The following is a 26,081-nucleotide window of genomic DNA, read 5'->3' on the forward strand; positions in this document are numbered from 1 at the left end:
TTTATTTTTAATCATCTTATTATTTATGTATGCATTAAAACGCTCAAGTGAATGTGTTTTTACAAAGGACACTTCCTTTTTGCAATGACCTTCTTCCTCTGTGCTGGTTATGGATGCAGGTTCAGGTCCTATGGAATTAGATTTGTGTCAATAATTTCAAACAACACTTTTTAAGAAGCAAAAAACATATTGATTTAATCATTCAAAAATATTGTATTTTGTTTCATATTTCCTCTGGTATGTCATGTGCCTCCACATATCGTATAAATAATCATGGTGGGTCACCGTGGCCATTTTTTGGTCCCAGTCCAGCCCTGAGGGCACCTGCAGTTTTAAATAATGCATTCACAGATGTGTTCCAAACAAAAACACACATACAGATGCTTTTTTTCTTACATGAAATCATTTGCCAATCTTGGGATTTCTTTTCTTCTGCCTGAGTGGAGACTGCACATCCCACTGCCTCAGCTGAGGAGCTCTACAACACACAACACACAACACAAACACTTCATTAACTGTTGTGGTACACCCCATTCATGAATTACAGACTTCATGATGGCACATGAATGCATTAACGCATGAACTAAGGTATTGTAATCATGACTAATGAGATATTAATGATGACTTTATAAGTCTTTATAAGTTTATTAAGTCTGTGGTTAAAAGATCAAGAGGAAAGTCATGAATCTCTCTCGCAGGATCCAAATCCAGTTTTGAGATCATTATTATTATTATTATTATTATCATACATATCACCAACGTAGCTACTCTGCTCTGCTACAATTCAATAAAGTCAATATCAGTATCAACAATATCTGCTCCTGCTTATATAAATGGCATTGTAGTTCTAGAAACATGTCATCACTGACTCAAATTGTACAGTATAAATGTATAACTTGAAACATTTGTATTTCTGCTCGGGGATTTCTTCATCTGTTAAAAGTGTTTCCATCATGTTTGTGGCCTTTACAATTAAGTTGGGCTCTTATTTGACCTTTTAAATACAGGCTTGCCTATATCTTGAACATCATAAAGTAATTTAATGCACATGCACGTATGTAAGTCGCTCACTTACTGCTGCTCTTCTGGTTGCTGCACATGAAGAACACTGGTCTCTTCTCCAAGACCTGGGAGAAAAATGTCAGGTTGATATCTAATGAGAAAAGATCCTATAACTATATATCATTTTGTTATTATTTGATGGTGCTGAAATTGTAGATCATAGTCTGGATGAACACTGACACTAGGATGAGTGTGTGTCAGTCACCTGTAACGTTAGCCTACATGGTGACAACAGCGGTTCTCTCCAGTGTATGTGCTTGTCCAAGCGTGTGTGCGTGCGCGCGTGCAGTGCGAACGAGCTTGCGCTAATGTTAAGGACGGGGGTTAACGCAACAATAAGCCGTCTACATCAGGGGTTCTCAAAGTGTTGATACCTGAGGCCAATTTAGGAACCCAACATTGGACTGAGGGCCGCCAAAGAAAAAAAAAACAGAAATAAATCCCATTTGTAATAATTTTAATGACCAGATTGCAGTTCTACAGTTTAGCGTTAAGTAATATAAGCGTTAATATAATGTAATTTAAGCATTAATATAATAACGCTTTATAATTTACTGGGTAATTACCCAGTATTTTGGCCATTGTTCTTACCTTCTAATTACAGGTTAATACCAAGTAACACATTTCTGTTACCATATATTTACTGGGTAAATAGCTAGTAATTGGGGGCTGTAGCTACCTGCTTATTACCAGCTTATAACACAATAATACACTAAAATTCACCATATAGAAACCAGGTAAATACCCAGTATTTTTGTTTACACTTATTGGTCTGTATCCAGTAATGTCCAATAAACATTTAACAAGCTTAGTAGCTCCTGGATTAAAACTATCAACTGTAATTCATTGCGGGGCCAGAAATGTTTCTGCGGGCCACCATTGGCCCCCGGGCCGCACTTTGAGAACCAATGGTCTACACGAATGAAGATGGCATCTCACCCAGTCAAGATGCTGCCCTCTGGTGGACATAACAAGCACAGGTTCAAACACCTGAGCCGCCTGGTGACACACACCTGTGCCAGCGGAGACAAAACTCTCCGCTCTGCTTTTTTTTGCCCGTCATTGTTATTATCACTGCTTTGACGGTCAATAATGGACATTACAGCCATGTTTTGAGCCAAAAACGAAGTAGTACACTGTAGAATAGTTTCCAGCCCCGCATTGCTGCTGCTGTAAAAACAAAAGGGGAAAAAAAAAAAACCGACACGTGTACCTCGACAATCGACTCTCAAAATGTCTGAAATTCCCATCCCTAAATTACACATTTAAGTTTAAGCCCTAATTATTTAATGTTATTTAATTTTGGCACTTTCCGTCCTCCATGGGGAACTTTTTGAAAACGGCAAAGAAAAAGATCTGAAGTTTTGTTTCCGTCTGGATGTGGCCTAATATCATTGATAATCATGTACAGTTATTCACTTTACATTTGCACATGAAATACATTTTTATTGATTTGTTTTTTCAACCTATTAATTTTTACATTTTGCACATTGTTGTACAACACTATTGTCAGAGTAACTCACGTGTTCCCCGGTCACTGAAAATTGCACTGAAACCTTCATCAAAAGTTAAGTTGAGGGCTCCATCTAGATCATAGGACAGATGGAAGTGGGAAAGAGGGGAGGTAAAGAATAAAAAAAGAGAAAACATTTAGGTTTTCATGTAATAATACTGCAGAGATAAGTTTAGTAACATATAAACATAATCAGTAGAGTTCCTGAAGCAGCAACAAAAGTAACTATAAAGTAGTAGAATGGAGGGTTGTTAAAAAATGATAGAACTTACAGTATGTCATTATATGAACCAACACAACAAAACGATAGTCTCCCCTAAGTTCAAAGATAAGTAAATAAAGTTAATGAATGATTACAAAGCACTACAAAGGTGTTGTTGAGATTTAAGAATGTGAAAGATGAAACAGATTAACAAACAACAACACTTTGACCGTGGGCTGTTTCCAAGTGCAGGGACAAAAAGGACAACATTTCACCTTAAACTGAAAAAGAATGCAGATCATAGTGTGATGCAGTCTGAGACAGACAATACCTTTTGGAGTGCTGATAGCTCTCTCACCCACACCACCTTTATCCAGCACTGGAAGCAAAAACAGATAAAAATGGATTAATCACCAGCATCATCAGTATCCATATTGGTCCTGAAAAACCAATAGTGGTCTATCCCTAATTAACAAAACCTGACACAGCTAACTGTGTCAGGTTTTGTTAAGGAATTCTATTTTGGTCACAATTGCCTGTATTTGTTGCAAAGCATTTAATTAGGGATAGACATATATATATATATATATATATATATATATATATATATATAATATAAATATGCACTCTAGTGAGAATTCTAGGTAGAATGCATTGTGGAGCAAGCGTCTCTTATAATCCTTCGCGTTTATACCACTTCCTCTTCCGGCAAAAGTTTGGTGAAAAATGTTCGAATCAGTGGAAAAAAGGAGACATGAGGAGAAAAACCAAGTCCATTTTGTAGCCTCAACGTGTCGTCAGACTTTAACATAGAAATGTGGTTGGAACTTTAAACTGGTCACAAGATTTGGGGCTTTTCTAAGTCAAGGTTTTGATACATGCTACGGTTTTTACACAATTGTTTAAGTTTTGTACTTTTTTGTACTTTTTTTGTACGCGTTCAGATTTTATAATGGGTGTGTATTGAGTGTGTGGGCGGTAGTTAGAGTGGCCCCACTCTGCTGAGATCCAGAAAATAATCACTTTTCCAACTTAAACATACATTTGTTATATCAAAATGTTGCTATGGTTGTTGTCTAACCCTGAGTGTGGATTTTATTTTCATATGACTTGCGTTTTTCTTAAAATCACCTCAAAGCGCAGAGAGTTCTGGTCACAGCTCCCATTGACTCCCGTGTTAAAAGTGATGATTTGGAGGTTTGGAAAAACCAAAACAAGGGTGATATTAAAACTGTCATTACTCAGTCAATTCTCATCCGCTTCTCACAAAATGAGAGGTGGGCACAGCTGAAAGCCTTGTGACGCTCACTAACCAACATTTTAGCTTTATAATCTACCGTTTTTGAAATATGACAACTTTAAGAGGAGCTGTTTTCTCTGTTTCTCAGAGGTTTTGGACAGAAACACAGGAGGAGGGTGAGTGGGGGCTTGTGAGTCTCTCTCTTTATCGAATTGTTCTTCTCCACCAAAAACTTGGTGACCTCACTACAGGAAGTGGAACGCCTGAAAGAGGAAGTTAAATGTAACTTTGCAATATATTGACTGATCTGCATGAAACACGATATGTGACCGTCCTGAACATGTCTGCAAAAGATGACCCGGAATAGGAAGTAGTCCAACATTGTCCCACCTGCATGAAAATTGACAGGTGTGACAAGGGAACTTCCCTGAACACTGGCACCATCAGCCGGCACCATCGAAATTACACGGGCGGAATTTTCTCGTTATGAAATTATAATTATTTTGGACTGAATACAGGATTCATCACTACCATTGCATTTAGAGTGCATTTATTTTGCTTAACCAGATGTAAAAAATATTAGTTTGTTTGCATGTCATTTTAGTTTTATACCAACAGAGGGCCTATATTAACCAAACATCTAATCGATTTAGCTCAAGAACATGTGGAAGTGCATGTAAACAAGAGGCAAGTTGAGGCAGACTTTGAGAAGTAAAAAATCATACCCAACAAAAACGCTCTGATATTGACCTGTGGAAAGTGATTGTGCCACCACTGCCTAAGCTAGGAAGGTCTTACTGACATACGTACAGTTCAATTCCATCAACTGCCTTATTAGTAGAAAATGTTTATGGTAATTACTGCGGGGGGCTTTTTCAACATTAACATTCTAAAAAAGCTGGTTAGTTCATCACCACAAAAGATAAGGAACATTGTGTGTGCTTTTCTTGAACATGGAACATGTGTTCTATACCTGTTTCTTTCAAAGTGACCGAATGTGGCCTGATACGCTTGTCCCGCGTGGATCTGTTCATATGCCTGCAAAAAAAAAAAACACAGTTTATTCCAACTCTGCTTGAAAAATCACTGAGAATCAGAAAATGCATACGTCATAATTTCCAGGTTTGAGAAACAGTGATCAACATTTGTGACATTTTACAGGCCAAACAAGTACTTGATTAATTGAGAAAATGACTGATTACAGATTAATGGATAAATTAAAAATGATTGTGAGTTGCAGCACGAGAAACAATGAATATTTCTCATTGCTGCCTTTCTCATTTCAATTTAAAAAAACAATAAATCATCCTTCAAGAAATATCAATCCATTTTCTGACTGAATATTCGAAGTACAGCCTCATACTACTTAACAAAATAATCAAAATGTTGTGTGCCTTGTGAATCTCTGATGTTGATCAGTTGCTATAAATGAAACCTACCCAACAGTGTGTGATGGTCGGTCAGACAGTTGATATGGTTGTGCTGGCTGTGGGGTGGCAAAGCTAACAGCGTGAATGGGCCTGGACCTCAGCGGAGAGTCCTGGACAAAAACAGGAAAGACAAAAATCATATTGACCGACTGGGGAAATCAGAATACACATTTATGTGCATACAATTACAATGTGAAATGAATAAATGAACCTCTGCTGCTGACCTGTACAGTGGGAGTTTTAGAAGTCAGGGTAAAGTTTTCAAACTGATCCTCCAGCTCTCTCGCCACTCTCTCCTTCTCACCCATCTTCAGAGCAAACTCCACCTCAGCTACCAGCTGTTCATCACCAGAGAAAAGCTCTTTCATCTCATTAGGTCTGTCCTTCATTGTCACCTAAACAAAACACAGAGGTTGGTGTTTTTACATACAAAAAGCACAATGCTACGCTGCCTATTGACGTAACTGTACTATGTTTGTGCTGCATTTACGTTCGCATTGCTTTTGTGAATTGTCAACACCGTTACGCCTTCTTGCTGTTTTACGTTCAGCAATTTACTGGGAGGTGTAATGATGGCTGTACAAGAGAGGCTTAAACATTTCTTAAGGCTAGAATTTGATGAAAAACGGAAGCTTTTATTAGCGGGAGACCCACGCCTGAGCTACAGGACCTTCTCCAAAGGAAGGGACAGAAAATGATACGTACTTTTCAAAAGGAGTGGTATAAGAAAAAGTGCGTCTAATTTAGTGTGTGTATATCTTGGGTCTGTGTCTGCCTACCTACCCAACCCTAGAGCTCACCGCACATCACTGATCATACAAGATGGCATACTAAGAGTCAGTGGCAGGCTGAATAAGTCAGCCATGCCAGATGAGTCTAAACATCCTGTAATCTTGGCCAAAGACCTGCATATAACCTCCCTCATTCTTAGATCTGCTCATGAGGAACTCGGTCACAGTGACAGAAATCATGTCTTGTCCAAGGCACAGCAAAAATATTGGATTACAAGATCCCATGCACCTGTCACGGTGTGTTACCTGCAGACGTCAGCGTGGGAAAAGAGAAAGTAAAGTTATGGCAGGGCCTTTAGTCTGACACATGTGTATTAGATTAACTTGGAGATGAAGTGTTCAGAGAGTAAGTCATGCTATACTACTGCAGTGCAGTGTAAATAACACCAAAATGTATGACAGACATATCTCATTTGCCTAATCTAGACTAAAGTGTCTTTAATTTGTGCTTTCTGAAAAGTTTAACGAAAACCAAGGGAGGCAGATGAAAAAAAAATTAAAGTCAGATGGAAAATTCAACATTGCTGTTAGATATCAACCCCAATGTGTATTCAAATGGATATGCATTTCTACTTGGATATTGCCGTCTCACTTGGAGAAAGGCCATGAGGTCTCCGAGGGCAGGAGAGCGTTTTTCTTCGAGCAGACTCTTCAGGCTGATGATGAGAGGCACTGTGTGCTCTTTGAAGACCTTCTTGTGGACCTGCGGAGATAAAAGATAAAAAAAAAAACCTCTTATGAAATGTTAAAAATAAGTTTTTTTTATGTTATGAAGGTTTGTACTCTTCTGCTTCATGATGCAATGAACCAAGAGAAGAGAGCACAAGAATTCAGGAACTGGTATTTGGCACTAACTTATTACTGAAAACTGAAAAGAAGGCAACAGCAAAGTTTTGGGATTTATAAAAAATAAACTGGACAGGAAACATGCAGCCTTTTACAGAAACTCTGACCCATGGGTATGCACATTTACGGGAGAGAGGAGAAACTGCGACTCCGATGGCAGAATAAACAGAAAACTGTTTAAAATGACACCACTGTGTAAAATAAATTTCCAATATTACTGCTCACAGCATGATTTTGAACCAATAAACAACTACCTGCTTGACTGATATACTTTCAGAAATGTGCACCTTCATTCACACACAAGTACTTTATGGTTTGAGACACATTCTCAGAGTTAATATGGTAAAAAATAGGCTAGGTTACGTTTGCACGGATTGCACTTGAACAGAAGATTGGAGTGAGATGTCCATAAATAATGTTATGTTGTAACAGTGATTAGATAACTTTATTCTAATCAAATGTATTATCGCTATTAATATTACTGTTATACATAGATTTTCATCACTGTGCAGGATCTGTCATTTACGATCAATTAATCACCACAACTGAAGCCACTGGGATTCAAATCAAATATGGAGGGAATAAAAAGAATGTTATCACTATGTGCAATGACGCAAAATAGTTTGACTATAGGACGAGGATGAGGCAGAATGAAGGAAGAACAGTAAGGTCTGCTGGCCAGTGACCATTCATTTTGATTGTGAACCAGTTCTGACTTTCACGCACTGCACTGCTGGATCTCTGTGCCGCACTGGATCCAGCATCGGCACGCACAGAAAACTGGGTTCTACATATGGCGATTACTGTATGTACAAACTAAATTTGACAAACAACCCTCTGTCTAAAAGGGTCTAACCCCCCAACCTTGCAGGCAACAGTGGATACCTGTATAAATAGTGGACAGCCTGTACTCACCATGAGCAGAGGAGCAGGACTTGTGTGCTGTTGTGGAGCAGCATCATTGACCTTCCTCATTCACAGCATCTGCCACATTCGGTCACTTGAAATTTTGTCATTTGTGATGACGACACTGTATAAAATCTTTTCTGTGCCTCGTTTTCTGATTGTGTGAACTTCCTCTTCTCTCTGTTTGCCATGATTTTCCTGTCACTTCCGATTAATGAATATTAATCTGGGATGTTTTTAGGACTATTTATGGTTAAGTGTGGGACGTGTGTGCGAATGTTTTTATAAATCCAAATAGGACCCTGAGGACCCTGGTCAGGACCCAAAGTTCGAGAGTACATTACTGGAAGTGCTTACCTGGGACGCCGTCTTCTTCCGAGCAGCCTGCAGGGCAACAGCCATTGTGCCTACGTTCTCTTCCTCTGCTTCCTCCCCTGCTGTTACTCCTCCTACAGACTGAAGTTTAAGCTCTTTTAAGCTCAATATACTGAAGGCCTCAGAAAGGATTTCAGCACCACCTGCGTCCAGAGGCAGCTCTTCATCTGCAAAGCTTGCTGCATTGGGAAAAGAAGCCAACATAACAAACTTCTTTTTTTACTAATTATACTATGACTGACGACAACACAGTTGGACCAACTCAATCTATGGTTTGATGTACAAAAATGTTTTTATAATCCAAACACATTCTCACCTAAGACGGCTTGGTTTATTTTGTAAGTGATGTTGAAGCGCTGGGCATCGTCACAGTTCTCCAACAGGAATTGGTAGATCTGAAAACGCTTCTCACGGTTTTTAACTCCTTTCAAGGAGAACCTGACCTTGTCACTGATTGAAATAAGTTGATGACAAAAACAAGTGACATTATTTCTCCACCATGTCTTACATGAATTAAAACAAAAAGACAAAAAAGCAAATATACTGAATTCCAAAAAGTTGGGACGCTGTGCAAAACGCAAATATACTTTACTTTTACCGTACCCGGGGGTTAATTGTTTTTGTTAACCTAATTAGTCGTCAAATGCTCCTCCAGTTGTTTTTGATTTGTGTCATTAACTTTTCAAGCCTTTTGTTGCCTGTTCCAACTTTTATAATGTGTTGCTGGCATCAAATTCAAAATAAGCTGATATTTTTTAGGAAATGGTAAAATGTCTTGGTTTCAACATATGATATGTTGATTATGTTCTATTAGGACTAAAATATGGGTTTATGAGGAGTGCAAATCATTGCATTCTGTTTTTATTTACATTTTATACAGCATCCTAACATTTTTGGAAATTGGGTTTGTATATGGCTGCATCATATTACCTCTCACTCTGAGGGAAGGTGTTGTAAGACTTGTGTTTGGTGTAGGAGTTGAAGTAGAAAATGCACTCGATGAAGTGCTGGCTGAACAAGTTTGGGTTCTTCTTCAGCAGCAGATGGACCAGGCAGTATCTACACAAACTGTAAACCAATTTTTTATTTATTCATTAGATGCAAGGCCCATTAGTTTGTTAATTTGTTCACATGGAATATGTATTTCTTCGGTCAACTACTGCGTACGCTCCCACAGCCTGTAATGTTCTATGATGGAAGTTTAAGGCATTTAAAACATGACAAATATTTAGGAATATATGACTAAATAATCACTGCTACATACACCCAAAATTAAAAAACACATATGGAAATTAATATCATCATGTATATAATTTCCTTGTTTTACCTTAATGATATTACATGATAAAACTTTGCATATATTAATATGAAAACAATACAATGTTTAATTCTGGCCTCATATAATTGGCTAATAAGTCCAACTCCAAGTTATGCTGTACTCAAATTGTTTCAATATGACTAACTTTATTTGCTCACTCATCTTTTGAATCTATAAAATGTATGACTTACCTTGCATTGGCAGGGACTGGGTCTACTAGTGCTACCATGAAGCAAAAGAAGAGGGAGCCTTTCCATTTGACAAATTCCTCCTAGAAAAGACAAAATGTTACATTAGAAATTTAAAAAAACCAGAGAGAAAATGCCCATTCCTTTCAAATAAAGCAAACTAGACGTACTGACTTGTTTTTCTCTCTCCACTGAGTTTCTTTAATTAAGTCATGCAACCCCTACTTCAAAAACCAAAATGACCCCTTCCAAAAATGGAATGTAATCAGTTTAATAACAAATGTTTCTCCAAAGGTAACAGATGTTTTTAATACATTATTTCTATTCTTAATAAAACCTGTGAATAAAGGCTTGGTGTCTATAGCTAATAAAATAATTGCCTCGATTTTCAAAACAGCAATTTTCACAATCTTACTTTCTGAAAATGCCTTGAATACCACTGAATTAAGAATCATTATTAAAGACAGATGTAACTTGCTTGAACAACAACAAAACAGTTTAATGCAATATTTAATCTATGTTGTAGAATACTTCTGACCTGGAGCAGGTTGGTCAGCATAATGAGAGCCTGCTCCCTGATGGCAGCGTCATTGTCCAGCAAACAGGCAGAGATGTTAGGAATGTATTGATCCACAATAGTGGTATATCGAACACACAGATCACACATAGCCACAACTACATTGTTGCGCACAGCCACCTCTGTGCCAACCTTTAGCTCCCTGGCAAACACTGGCATGTATTTGGGGACGAGTTCCTCATGTTGGAGACACAGTTTACCTGAAACACAAGACACGGTAACACTGCATGGAGATCCGGGAGGTCATTCACTATTAGGTTTATGAATGTTCTCATACATTTAAAGAGTATGAGAAAGTGGCAGTTTACCTAACGTGATGACTCCATGAGCTCTGACTCTAGTGGGCAGAGAGTTCGCTCCGAACTGTGACAGTGGCTGTGAGGCAGGCAATTCCACCTGGCATTCTGTCAATAATTGACAACAAGTCAGAGGTAAATGTATGTTGCCCATTCATCCCTTATGTATACAGATTACAACTCTAAATAACATACTGCATCAGTAAGGCAAGGAACCTTTAATAAGAACCATCATGTTTTAAGGGAACCAGTATACAGACCTTGTTCAAATCAAAAACAGCAGCAATAAAAATTATACTTATACTTAGCCCTTTGTATATTCAGTGAAGTGTTATTTGCTGACGCACACACATGCAAAGGCTATCTGTTGTTCACTGAAGTCATTCAATCCCCCTCCCAAAAAAAAGTAGTATTATTATACTTCTTACCTGCAAGTTTGTCAGAATGTGCTGCAAGGACAGACTCCACAAGCAGAACAATCCTTTTATTAAACTTGGCAGGACAGAGGAGTGACAACACACCCAGTGTGTGCAGGTGTTTGATCTGTAAGAGAGAGCATGATTTTATTTTTAATGATACAAATAACATAGTTAAATGTAGTGGCCTTGAATGCATATTGGTTTTGACTTTGATAAGCAAATCAAAGTCAAAGAACAAATCACACACTGGTTACATCCCAGGACTAAGTCAATTTGACATCATCTCGTGCATGTGCGACTAAATTTGTCAATTATTTTAATATAAACTAGGGCTGAAATTCTTCACAAATTTGGAATAGCATTTAAATGTTAAAAATGGAATGATGACAGAACCAGCAGCTAATAGCCAGCATTGCTAGCACTCACTCGTACACATACACAATAACTGCACAATAATTCACAGTGGCTGCAGAGAATTGCTGCACGTAAAAAAAGGCTTAAAGAGAAAAACTGGTGTTTAAAATTAAATGAAATCTCACCATTAATTCCTCATTTAGGTTCTGAGCCCCCTTTTCATTTAGGAGGATGGGAGCTAAATGAGCCTCACACACTGACACCAACTCACCACCATGCTGATTCAGGAATGCCTAAAGAAAAAACGACAATAAAAACACTGTTAAATCAGCCTGAAATGTCTGGGCATACCCTCAGGGTGAATTCAGACTACAGGAGTTTGGAAATCCTGACGAATTGTATACCTAAACCCCTTCTTCTGAGGCCAACTCCACCCAATGGAAGTGAAATCTGACAGTTGCAATTGTATGAGGTGCCTCATCTCAACTGCTCACATGCTTCAAATGACAAAGTGACTAGTCTAACAAGCCTGCTGCTAGTTGGACAAGATAGTGATGAGTATACCAGTGATGCAAGCGTGGGCAAAGAAAGCTAAAGGCAACATTTTAATGCAGCAGCTGGCGTTTGAGCTGATATTTTTATCACATGTCTAATTTCAATATTTTACACCAAATTGTGAAGACTTGTACCTGGATCAGCAAAAAATAAAATCATAAACACTGATTTTCACACATATGATATTCAGTTTAGCAATCGGGAGGAAGCAACCACCTGACATCCAGAAGGCACAACAAAACATGAAAACAAAACAAAATAACAAAAACACAATGGATACTGGCATAGTGTAACAAGATGCTCTATATCAGCATGTAAATCTGCCCTAATTCCCTGTAGCCTGAGCCCAGCTTTATGGAGTGAAATGACCCACACATACCTAAGTGGCAGTGAGAAGGCAAAATCTCCAACCTGAGTATTTTCGATGCTTTTGCTGCTGCCTAGTTGATGAAGAGTCTCCAGAGCAGCAGTAATTGTCTCAAGAGACAAGTCAAAAGTCTTGAGCCAAGCCATGAGGTCACCTAACGAGAAAGTAGAAATGATGAGATTTACAGATTTTTTCAGTGAATTTTGAATTTTCCCATTATACCATAGTAATGTCATAATCACTTGCCAACTATCCTGCCTTTGGTCAGCTTATCCAAGTGTACAGCAATATCTCCCATCACACACAGGATGTGACAGTCGGTCGCCACATTTGCACCCTTTGAACTAAACACAAATCAATACAGAAATCTTTGTAAGATTTCATTCTCATCTAAAACATAATAAAAATAACTCATTATGTAAATGATGTTCCTCACACCTAATCATCCTGTACCAGGCATCCAAGATCTTGCTGTAGGGCAGTTTGGGAGAGAAATGAATAGACTTGGAGAGCAGCAGCCAGGCACCAGCAGCATGATCTGCCTCAGTGTGTGAGATGAGATTTCTCATGAATGTTGCAGTAAACTTGTTCTCTCTGGACCAGATGGGGAAAGCTCTGCTGAAATAGTGGCTGGAGATAGAGGACATAAACAGAAGCAAAAGGTTAGCCAACCATGTGACAAAAAAACAATTATTTTAAGTGACTAGTGCTGGGCAGTGTGAAGGAAATGACCATGAGTGAGTGGTCATGTGTTTTGTGCTAAGATGGTGGTTCATATTGATGTAAACATTATTCTATATAGATTAAATATAGATTTTCAGTATGAACCGGTATACTGCCCAGCACTATAAGTCAATGAAACAGTTTTTGAAAAGACTGCCTGTATGTTTGGTTCAAAACAGTATTTGTTTTTTCCCCATAAAACACACTAAACAGAATAAAGTTGAACCTGAGATTCCGACAGTCATGACAGAGCAGGTCCAGCAGGTCCCAGGTAAGCCTCTGACTGGTATCCAGGTGGCAGTCGACAGTGTACAGCTTAATTGGACAGAGAAGCACCTCATAAAGAGCCTCCAGGGCCTTGTCCTGTACTGTGTTCTCAGAGTCCAACACCGCTGGCACCACACTCTGCAGCCATGCTTTCTGCACCACACTGCACTCTGGTTTGGCCTGATGGTCAATGTGGTTTAAAAGACATGTTACACTTTTTTTTACTTGACCAGATCGTTTACGTTATGAGGCACATTATTACTTTTTGCAGCAAAAGAAACTGAAGACTCACAGCAAGTAGCTCTCCCACACACTGCAGAGCCTTCTTCTTAACAGACACAGCTGGGTCTCTGCTACGCTCTGACAGCCTGGCCAGGTTCTCAGAGCTCAAGGGGACCACATCATGTTTAAGAAGACCCACCAAGGCCTGGATGTAGAGACAGCAGAGCAGGGAGGTTAAAAATCATCCATGCATGCATTTCACCAATAGATACACATGCTAGTGACTGAACAGTCACTGGAATGTAAAGCAAACTGGAAAAGTTCAGCTCCAGGTACCTGCAATGCCGATTTCCTCACGATCGTCTTAGAGTCTTTGACGCACAGCAGGATATGAGCCATGTTCTCTTTTGATGCATTGAAAAATAATCACTTATGTCTTTCTCAAGTTCAGATATTTGAATGTGTGAAAATGTATAAAATAAATCTTTGGATGTACTTTATCTCACCATCATAGCCAGAGTTCCCAGTGGTGCTGATCTCCACAGTCCTGAAGGGCAGAGTGCGATACGTTTTCTGCTGGGAAGCTAAACTTCCTGAAAACAAAAAGGATATTATATCAAACATGCACTACAGTGAGCCAAGACTAAAAATCCAGTGAAATGATTGTTTAGATTTCAAGACCTGGCTAATTAATTCAAAAAGAGCTTGTGATATACATTCACTGCAACAACTGGAGTTATAGCTCACTAAAATGTCTGCATTTACCAAATATGAATGAGAATCTGTGAGGGAACAACATTGATTATTACAGTGGTGTCATTTTCATACATTTGATAATTATTACTCACTTTCAATGTAAAACAAGTCAAAAAGATTAAGAACAGGGAGCACGAATAATAAATGTTGTCAGCAATTCACCCCATGTTGATTTTAAATGAATATTTTTTGTTTATGTAAGGTGATTATTATAGACCAGTTTACTATCGAAACAATGCAGTTTCAAGTCAGACAATCAGACACAGTTCAAACAGTTAAATCTCATCTCTCTGAAAATCCTTGCCATCCACTGTGGTAGGACAAACTCTTCTCACTTCTGATAAAAAGGTCAGTCGATCGACAGATAGAAATAAAGAAAGAAATGAATGTACCTTCTGTGGTTTCCCCTTCCAACATCGTCTGGGTCCCAGCTAAACAGAGAAATAGATGGTATGACCAGAACTTTTGAAATACACTGAAAACAGTAAACACCTATTTGGTGTATTAGCTATAGTTTATATATGTTTACATGTATCAGGGTATTTGCAGGAATCCTGAAGTTAATTTCAATACCTTTTTAAGATCACCATATACCATTTTGGATATTATTTTGCAGCAGGAGGAGCGTGTGCGCTGTCACCAGATGCGTAATGTCGTTGTTTTTAAACAAACATTCAAATAAAGGAGGAAAATAATAATTCATGCATACTTTTTGCAGTCAAACTCTATGGACAAAATGAATACCTCATGAAATAGCGATTAAGACTTAAAGGCCCTTAATTTTCCCAAAATGGATTTATGAAATTTTAATAATTTTCAAGACCCTGCGGACACCCTGTGTATGTTTTGAATGTCAAGTGAAGCCGTGCTGTTGTAACAGTTATTCCATCCATCTACAATTCAGCCCAGTTCTCTAATATCTAAATGCAATTCACAGGGGAAAAAAGGTCAATGTATTTCTCCCCCTCAGATCCTTTCTGTGTGTGTCTTACTTGCAGAGAACAGGTTGTGCACAGCCCGTGTGACGTTGAGTACAGGGATCTCTAGGCACTTGGCCAGACAGGAGAGGGCGTGGCCTTGAACAGTAGGTGATTCATCCATCTGACGACTGAAGAGCAGGTTCTGGATTAGGAACTTGTGTGGCAGGAAATGGGCAAGGTCTGGGTCCTGGCACTCCTCTGGCCTTCTCTCTGGCTGCTCCAGCAGTACCATTACCACATCCACAGAGAAGAGTCGGCACACCATCTGCAGACACACAACAGACCACATCACATTTAAAGTCAGCTGATAGGAGACAGCCTGATCATGTCCATGCAGCTACATACGTAAATGCATATGTCATCCAGTGTTCAATCTTCAAAAGTAGTGGAAAGTGAGGCCAATTCTGTTATTTTTGCTGTACATCTGGTTTTGACAGATCAGTATTTCAGCTTTTATTTACTCACTTAAAACAGCGGTCCCCAACCTTTTTTTCTCCACCGACTGGTTTAATGTCAGGCAATATTTTCACGGACCGGCCCCCTGACGTTCTCTGGTCGCTATAGTAACGCTTAAACGTGCCTTCAAAATAGGATACACAAAACAGCTGTAAACGTTTCATTAATGTTGATACGTTTGTTTCAATCGCTGAATGAAGCCTGTCATATTTGGAACAAGAGTTGGGAACTCAAATTGCTTGCACAAAACCATTGAACAGCACTCAGCATTTGTTTGTTATTCATCAAAATCTGTATTGGCCGAGAGCACGGGCGGGCGGGAGAGAGAGAGAGAGAGTAAAGAGTGCGAGTGAGTGAGGTCTGCGGTCTTGGCCATTAGTTCATTTACTTATGTTTCTTTAGATGTGTAGGCTGAATACGTCGCACAAGTACATGAGTTTTGCGACTCACTCCTTGTCACTGAAATGTTCTGCCAGCGGTGACTTCTTTTCCGAGAGAAATCTCTGCATCAGCTCTCGTAATTCAAACACTCCATAAAACGGAAGTAATGTAAGTTATTTATTCTTTCTGTGCGGCCCGGTACCAAACGACCCACGGACCGGTGGTTGGGGACCGCTGACTTAGAAGATAGCTTTAGAATTATATTAAAATAAATAATACTAGTATTTAGTTAGAATTCCATTGCTTAATAAATCCTTAAAGCCTACAAACCATTGATTTTACCAAACTTTTGCATTATTCTTTTGTGATAATTTTTCAGTTGTTTGTTTCATGGCGTTTCTCCCTTCAGTCTCTTCTAAGTTGTTATATATAATGATGTAAATACCATGAAAAAAAATCTGAAATAATGGAAACCAGAGAACCTGGAGGAAAAACCATTCACACGTGGGGAAGACATACTGATATATTGTCTTACATTAATGTTTTCATGTCAACTTGAAATGTTTTCAGCATACAGCAAAAATAAAGTCATTGGCCTCACTGTTCCACTATGTTTAGAGAGGGCTGTATAATCAACATATAAGGATTACAAAAAAGGACCATTTTGACATCAATCTTAAAGCAAAATATAGATGCTCAAATGTATCTTCCTCAATCAGCATCATGTACTTGTTCAGAAAATAACACACAAATAAAAATGAGGAGAAAGTCTGACTCATATTATGATGAATGATACAGAGTTTGTAAATCATTTCTCACCTTACGGGAACTGGAGCAGTTAGACAGCCACTTAATAAAGCGGGCGTACTCTGTGCCTGTCATCTCTGACAACAACATACCCATAGCCTGGGCTCCATGGCTTCGAAATTCACTCTTCTCCACCATCTTAACATACAAAGTACATCAAATTATAGCATATTATTGTAGGAAAATGCTTTAATAAACAAACAGTTTAGCAAAACAGTCATCTTGCTGGATGTGGTCATTTTCATGACTCCAACACAGAAATGGTACTTTTAGCTGAAACTTCACAAAGGATTTTTTATTATTGCAGGTAGTTTAGCAGTGCTGAATGGGGATTCACCTGGATACAAAGATGCTGCATGAGGATATGCAGAAAAGGCAAAGCCAGATCCTTTAGCTCATCCACGAGATAACTGTGAACACAAATCATTCAGAATTAATGTGGTTACCCTCAAATCATCCACAACCAAGTACATCAACACCTTTAAGGCTGCAACACACCTGCAACTCTAGAAAAAGAAAGAGAGTGAGAGCTAATTTGTGGACATGGGCACTGAAATTAAATTAAAATACAGCCACAATGCATGCAGGGCGAAACAGATGATTTGATCAACACAAAACTCAAAAGACAAGCTCTTTATTGTTTAAATTGGATGACAGTAATTTACCAAACAAAACGGACGGCCTGGTCACGAGTGGCGAGGACGGCCTGGCAGACCTCAAGGAGGGTGGGCTTTCCTCCGTTGCCTTTGTTCATCATCAGGATCACATAAAGAAGATGATGGAAAACCCTCCGCAGTGACTGGAAAACAGTGGCGTTAATTACAACTCTCATATTGCATTTTGGAAAAAGAAACATGATCTCCAAGGGGATAATAACTACAAATATACTAAGGAAAAGTAATGGACAGAAATAAAGCTGCAAAGAACATTGACCGCAGCCTCACACTCCAGACAAATTAAGAACATTTTTCCCACCCTGGACTAAGGGTCGAGATATATCGGCCCGATATTTGCGTTATCGGCATCGGCCGGACAGAGCAGCCATCAGGTGTGTGTTTGGTTCTCTTTCTCTCTGCCACTGAAATTAACGTGTCACAGTTTTTTTAAAACTCTGGTCGAGCTGCTTACAATCGTCAGAGAACCCTTTCTCACTGGTTAAAAAACACTTCTGATCTCCAGCTGGTGAGATGGCACCGCTGCACATGTATCAGTATGCCCATGAAACAATTACCAATCATAAAGTGTTTATACAGCATCTTATTTTACATAAAACATAGTCACTGCAGCAGTGGTCAGTTTTTTTAACCTCCTCTCTTCCCAAACTTGGCTGCATACGGCGCAGATTATGAACTCGCAGCGACATTCACTTCACACCAGAGAACATTCTCTCTCTTTGAGCAGTTAACTAAAGAGATCAGCTCATCTGATGCATCTGTTATTCCCTTAATTGCAGCACTAAAGCGTCTTCTACACAAATGGGTTGAGACCTTGGGTTAAGGTTAGAAGTGTGAAAAGTGCGCTCTGCCAACATTGTCCGTCAACGTTCCACTAAGATCTATTCAGATCCCCTGCACTTCTTAGTCTGTCTGCACCAGATGAGGGGCATGCACCCTCATTGTCTGATATGTTTGATGAGATCCTCCTAAGTATAATCATAGATTCTTGATCAATGTATTCTTTGAAGCATGAAGCATTTTTATTTAATAAATTTTATTGTTTCATTTATGTTTCTAATTTTTACATTCAGCCTTTAAAAAGCCATTTTCAATGTAGAAAAAAAATAACAAATTGTTTATTTTCTAAATTAAACTGAAGATGTATGGACTGGATAAAAATATACTAAATTAGTTTTTGTTTCTTCTTTTTAAATAAATGGCTGAAAAGAAGGGCAACCCTGTGTGGCAGCACTTTACTGAGCCAACACCAGGCAAAGATCTCTGCAACATCTGCAATTAATTTTTCCTATTGTTATTTAAATATTCTACATTGTTAGTTCTAACTGATTTTTTACTCTGGTGTTCTCTTTCTTGTGCACTTTACAACTGTGTTTATAGAGATTAGTTGTGTTGCCACAGTACTGAACAACTTCGCCCCATTCTGCATGAATGAAGAGAGGAATAGAGCACAGTGTGGACAAATTATACACCAGAAAATGACCTCAAAATGTGTGATATTTGTAAGAATAAGTTGTTCAGGACTGTGGGCGACACAACTAATATCTATAAACACATGAAAGTGCACAAGAAAAAGAATTTAAAAAAAGAAATCGAGTCATTTCAAAGCTGCAATGAGTATCCAGGTAGTTCAAACACAGAAATGCAATAAAATGGAAAACGTGAACATGATATTGTTTTCGGACCAAAACAAATCTCAGGATGAAAACCCAAGAATCCCTCCTCTCCAACATAATATCACAAAACAAACCCACCCTGTAGCCTGCACTGTAGACGAGCCCCCGCGTGTTGACGAGTAAAAAGTATAGCTATCGGTATCAACCATACTGGCTGGCATTGGACTGATTTCAAATTTTGCAGTACAGCAGCCATGTGTTCACCACGTGGCCTGCCTAGTGCCTACTAACGCAGAAATATTTCATCTTTTACTTCAATTCATAGAAAATTGGTGCAAAAACAAAAGTACTACTGTGTTCATTATTCTCACACGTGGACCAACAACAGTGCATTTCCCATTTGGCCACAGGATATATAAATAACTGTATGTATATATGTGTTTGAAAACTACATGTTGGTCATGTTAATTGGATCTTACTTCTGTTTGATCTCCGTGTTCTGGAGAGCAAAGACACTGCAGCCCATAGAAAGCCATCTCAGGAACACTCCTCAGCTCGTTGATATCTCTGTGCAGAAGTAAGAACAATCTCTTCATTCACATTCTGGACACATTCATTGATATGACAAAGCAAGATTACAATTACAATACTTACTGCACAGCACCAAAGTTTAGCTCTCCAATAACTGGCTCGAAGTACAGCAGCCTAATGAAGATCTACAGAGAAAAATGACATGTTACATTAGAGGTTACCTGCAAGAATAAAGAGGGAATGGTGGAAGATTCTGTAGTTACCGGCGTGTAGTTGAGGCGACTTTGTGGTCTATCTTTGAGTGGAAATGTCCTTAGGAGTCGAAGAAGGCTTTGAACCAGGAGAAACACAGCATCTCTAATGTTCTTCAAGTCTGACCCAGAGAAATAAAGCTCCTCTTCCTCTTCTTGGATCTGACAAGAACAACATGCACCGTTAATGCATCATTTGATTTGGGCGCCTTAACAAATTTACAGAACATTTTAGGCCCCATCCACAGGGAAACTGAACGAAATATGAACAATCTTTTTCTTTGTTATTTTGAAAATGTTTCCAACAAACAGCATTGTTACAGGAAATCGGTATCGCTTCGGTACATATGCCATGACTTAAAGTAGCGTAATGCTGCTAATACAAAAACAGAGAAGACAAAATGTGACATCGGCAGACTGCCAGACACTGATTGGCAGGAAGTGTCATCACTCCAAGAGTCATGAGCGTGACCTCCGACACAGGAATAAATCCGTATAACTATCGAACTGTAGATAAAAATCCTGAAAACATGTTCTGATCTTCATCATTTAGCTAGGAAATGTCTAGCTAGGAAGCACTGAATAATCCAATTAGCTCCAACTATTCAGTACACCAAAAATAACTGCTTTGCTCGCCACTAGTTTGTGGTGTTGTGTATTAAAACCTAGTGAGTTTCATGCTGGCTTTAGTTACTTTTCATTGAAGGTAGTTGGCAATACTGCCAAATAGAGCTGTCCCAAACGATTATTTTTCAAACGATTAATAAAAATTAATAAAGACTTATTTTACAATTAGAGTGTGCGTGTATGCATGTGTGTGCACGCCTGCGTGTCTGTCTGTGTGACTCTCTATTAAATGGAATCAATAACTAGACAACAACTGTCTAACGTAGCGTTTATCTTTAGTTTAGTCTATAGTTAGTTTTGCGACTGTTTGATAAACGAACATTTCAGAGCGGGGAAGGGGGAAAATCAACAGTGCATACGGAATTTTGCTGCCATCCTGAAACAGCGCTCCAGGGTGTTTTCGTTTCAAATGCTCGTGCATTGCTGTTGCACTGCTGTGGTACACCAAAGGCAATTTGCATAGTCTTCAAACAACTGCATTGTTAGAAGAGTTAAGGGTAAAACAAATTCCCACACTTTTGAAGACCATAGACGTGTTTTTTTTGCTGTTTGTTCCTCGGTACTCCCGATACTGCTTGGCCGCTGCCATTGTTATGAATTCTTCTGTCTACGTCGACTAGTCGCCCGAGCTCTACTGCCAAACAATCTCCAAACACAAGGGAAGAATGACGGAAAATATAGGGACAGCAAATGTCAGCGCAAGAGAGGTGGGAGTATGACATTTTCTCAAAGTGGTGTACTTGCGAGGGTGACATTTTTTCCCACTCTGGGAAATATATCATTTCAGGGCTATGCTGAAAAAAAGAAAAACCCTATGCAGATTCACCTACACTTGTTTGCTCTTACAATTTCCATTGTCACAACAGTTTGTCATTTTCAGAATGTAGGTATAATGCTCTCATGTTTAAGTGATGTCTTTCACATGATCATACATCTGGAGTGTCTTTTCGCTGTGGTTTGGAGCGTTTGCATACTGCCCGAGAACTCTGCAGGCCATCCTTCTTGCGTTTTTTTCCTGTGACCTGAGGCCAGCAGTGACGGCTCAAGTCTGAACATGTGTCGAACAAAATCTCATGGAAAACCTTACAGGCAATGCTCCCTAAACAAAAACACAGATAAAAAGTAATCTTAAAAAACTGCACACAAACAAAAAAGTGCTACATACTGTAAATACAGATCATTTACCATAATAAGGTGTTTGGAAATTAGTGAACTTAATCTCATTAGAACTTATTCTCAGAGAATTCAAAGATGCAATGACAGGAATTCTAAAAAACTGTTGACTGTGTTTCATCCACATATGGTTAAAAGGATAACATTCTTGATATGGCAGCGCTCAGTCCTCAGCTCCTCTCATCAAAGAAACACAACATGTATACTGTACAACAAGACAATATCTGTCTCTAAAACTCTCTGCTCAAGTGTTTGACCGTGTTATTATCCGACTCTCTTCCACGATTAAGATTAGCTTTTTTCAGGTTTTATTTGTAGTAGTTGTTGGTGCTGGAGCAGTGACATTTCTACTGAAGGAACATGTTTGCTGAGTAGTAATAGAACAGCTAAAAGAACCTGCAACTACAGTTGTGCTCAGAAGTTCACATACCCTGACTGAATTTATGATTTCTTAACCATTATTTGTCAGAGAATATTAATGAAAACACACAAACTTTTCTTTCACTCATGGTTAGTGGTTGGCTGAAGCCATTTACTGTCAAACAACCGTGTTTACTCTTTTTAAATCATGATGACAACAGAAACTATCCAAATGACCCTGATCAAAAGTTTACATACCCTGGTGATTTGGCCTGATAACATGCACACGACTTGACTATTAAAGGTAACCATCTTCAGGAAAGGGATATAAGAAAATATCTAAGGAATTGAGAATGCAGAGAATCAGCAATGTTCAAACTCTAATTAACAAATGGAAAATGGGGGGTACTGTCTGAAACCAAACCACAGTCAGGTAGACCAACTAACATTTCAGCCACAACTGCCAGGAAAATTGTTCGGTATGCAAAGAAAAGCCCACAAATAACTTCAGGTGAAATACAGGACTCTCTGAAAAAATGTGTTGTGGCTGTTTCAAGATGCACAATAAGGATGGCTGCAAAGATGGGCTGCATGATCGAGTTTTCAGAAGAAAGACATTACTACGCAAATGCCACAAAGTATAAAACTTGCAATACACCCAACAGCACAGACACAAGCCTCAAACCAAAAATACTGGACGGACATTTGCACTCATCAACCTGGAAGCTGCTCATGGGACGTACTTGGACATTCCAACATGACAATGATCCTAAACACAAGGACAAGTCGACCTGTCATTAACTACAGCAAAATACAGTGAAGGTTCTGGAGTGACCATCTCAGTCTCCTGACCTCAATATCATTGATCCACTCTGGAGAGACCTCAAACATGTAGTTCATGCAAGACAGACCAAGAATTTACAGGAACTGGAAGCTTTTTACCAGGAAGAATGGGCAGCTTTACCATTCTGAGAAGATAAAGAGCCTCATCCACAACTACCACAAAACACTTCAAGCTGTCATTGATGTTAAAGGGGGCAATACACAGTATTAAGAACTGGGGTATGTAAACTATTGATCAGGGTCATTTGGGTAGTTTATGTTGTCATTATGATTTAAAAAGAGTAAACACAGTTGTTTGACAATAAATGGCTTTAGCCAACCACTAACCATGAGTGAAAGAAAAGTTTTTGTGTCATCATTCATATTCTCTGAAAAATGGTTAAGAAATCATGAATTCTGCCAGGTGTAAACTTATGTGCACAACTGTATGCAGTCTAAAATGACCTATGATTGTTAACAGCTCCCATCATGGGCCAGATTTCCCCAAAACTGTATACTAGTTCTAAAGTTGCATTGATATGATCACTTGGTTTACTTTATGCTGAAATGGTTATTATGGAATTATTAACAGTGACACCAAAAAAAATCCAGCACATATTCAGTGTTTGATTGACAATCAAAAACTAAACTAAAATACCATACTGTTGATCTCTATACATTCATTTCTCTGATTTTCTCACCTGGGATTCCCAGCATCAGCAAGTAAACTGAGGCAGCATGCAGGCTGTTCACTCTCTGCTGCACATTGGCCGCTTTAGCTTTTCCTGACAGGACAAAGAAGGACAGGACGGCCACCAAAGTTTTGATCGACACTCCATTCTCAACCAGAATTGCCCAGATATTCTGCAAAATAAGACAAGGATACACAGTGCTAGTGCTGTCACCAGTGAGGAAAATAACAAACATCAGCAGGGGAACACAACAAGTCTTTAAATTTCAGATAATAGTAAATTAATTAAATTAATTTTTAAAAATCAACAACAGAATTTTAAGACAAAAAAAAATATCAAGATCAAGACTTTGCTGAAGTGCTTGCACATAATAATCCTTGAGAATAGTTTTACCTGGGGAGCTCCATCTCTGCCTGCAGATTGCTCTTGGTCTGCATATGACAGAATACACTGGTACAGGTTTTGGAATGCCTTCACTCCACTGGCTGTCAATTGTTCATCCAAGTGGTCATCTATTGATTTTATCTCTGTGAACTCCAAGTCCCAAGCTGTCACCACCCAAGCTGAAATCAAAACAGTCATCACATGACTTTCACAAAATACAAGATTTCATATTTTGTTTTTTTCGACTTCTCCCTCTCTAGGGGTTGGGCTTCCTGAGCGTGCATAAGTTAGCAGGAGGTTTGATATTTGCTGGATATTCATTTTCGCAAGACATTTTCTCATTCAACAAATAGATATTTTCTCATTCTGATTGCTATAGTAGTTGCCAATGGTAGGCGGCTACTTACTACAGGAAGTGCTGTTGTTAAATGTTTAATTTCATACCATTTCACAATAATGGCAAATATCAAAAACACTTCACGTGTAGTAAGTAGCTGTCTACCATTGGCAAATACTACAGCAATTAAAATGGGAAAATGTCTATTTGTTGATTGAGAAAATGTCTTTTGAAAAAACGATTATGCAGCGAATATCAAACCTCCTGCTAACTTATGCACGCTCCCTTCCTGACACAACTCTAGGAGAACAGTGGATGTTGAAATGGACAACTGACTGACAATAAGTTAACAAACTGACAAATAAAGGACTTGGTTGTTCTTTTCGGGGTCGTACCTATGTTCCCCGGGTCGTACCCATGTTCCCTGGGTCCTATGTTCCCCGTTTTTCCCAAAAAAGGTCCACTTTGTATGTGACAGGGGAACATAGGACTAGAGGTGAAACGATTAATCGATTATTAATCGATTACTTAATTAATCGGCAACTATTTTGATAATCGATAATCGGTTTGGAGCTTTTTTCATGATTAAAACAAGATTTCTGATTGTTGTAGCTTCTTAAATGTGAATGTTTTCTTCGTTTCTTGGCTCCACATAACAAAGAAATCAATAAAACTGAATCATTTTGGTTTGTGGACAAAACAAGACATTCAAGAACATCGTCATTTCCAGGTTTGACGAACACTGATCAACATTTTTTAACATTTTCTGACATTTTATGGACCAACCGATTCATCGATTAATCGAGAAAATAATCGACAGATTAATCGATTACGAAAATAATCGTTAGTTGCAGCTCTACATAGGACCCTTTTTTTGAAAAAGGGTTAGGGTTAGGGTTAGGGTTAGAGAAAGGGTCCTATGTTCCCCGGTCACATACAAAGCGGGGAACATAGGACCCGGGGAACATAGATACGGTCCACTTTAGTAAGTAGTAGTTGGCAGAAACCTTGCAATCATACATAGAGAGAAGACAAAACAACACTTTACACAATTACCCTGTCTGTTGTGATTTGCCGCTAAACACATTAAATTGAACCGATATAACACTATAACACTATATGAACGATATAACACTATAACACTATATGAACGATATAACACTATATGAACGATATAACACTATATGAACGATATAACACTATATGAACGATATAACACTATAACACTATATGAACGATATAACACTATATGAACGATATAACACTATATGAACGATATAACACTATATGAACGATATAACACTATAACACACGCGTAAATAAGTTCACACTATTCAGTTAAGTAATAAGAAAACTGTCAAATGTTTCCCTGTATCTTTCTGAAACTCTGACATGTAAACATTTACTGACAGTGACGCAGATTTATACGGGAAAACAGCGGCGCTAACGAAGACGACCCACAATTTACCAGGAGTCGATCAAAATGAAGGGACGCGAACAAGAGCTGAGTATCTTCAGTAGAAACTCTTACCTTCAGGGATTTCATGTAAGCGCAGAAACTGCAGCGCAGAAATCAACTCCAT

General features: G+C 38.7%; 1 protein-coding gene across 1 annotated transcript; it reads right to left on the reverse strand.

The window, feature by feature from the left end:
- ncapd3 (non-SMC condensin II complex, subunit D3) lies at positions 1 to 26,081 on the reverse strand (the record flags this gene model as incomplete). Its single annotated transcript, XM_083897970.1, has 36 exons — positions 1 to 128; positions 397 to 478; positions 1,076 to 1,127; positions 2,586 to 2,648; positions 3,109 to 3,156; positions 4,991 to 5,055; positions 5,457 to 5,557; positions 5,672 to 5,842; positions 6,831 to 6,941; positions 8,348 to 8,544; positions 8,682 to 8,815; positions 9,296 to 9,433; positions 9,875 to 9,954; positions 10,410 to 10,648; positions 10,757 to 10,852; positions 11,173 to 11,287; positions 11,703 to 11,810; positions 12,484 to 12,593; positions 12,686 to 12,783; positions 12,878 to 13,069; positions 13,389 to 13,609; positions 13,722 to 13,856; positions 13,988 to 14,061; positions 14,158 to 14,244; positions 14,800 to 14,838; positions 15,400 to 15,652; positions 17,044 to 17,169; positions 17,369 to 17,441; positions 17,697 to 17,830; positions 19,801 to 19,888; positions 19,976 to 20,037; positions 20,116 to 20,265; positions 21,663 to 21,829; positions 23,787 to 23,949; positions 24,171 to 24,340; positions 26,030 to 26,081. The coding sequence occupies 35 exons, from the start codon at positions 26,079 to 26,081 to the stop codon at positions 403 to 405; spliced, it is 4,188 nt and encodes a 1,395-aa protein (XP_083754096.1). The 3' UTR covers positions 1 to 128; positions 397 to 402.

Source organism: Microchirus variegatus, assembly GCF_963457635.1.
Source record: "Microchirus variegatus genome assembly, chromosome: 11".
NCBI lineage: Eukaryota > Metazoa > Chordata > Actinopteri > Pleuronectiformes > Soleidae > Microchirus > Microchirus variegatus.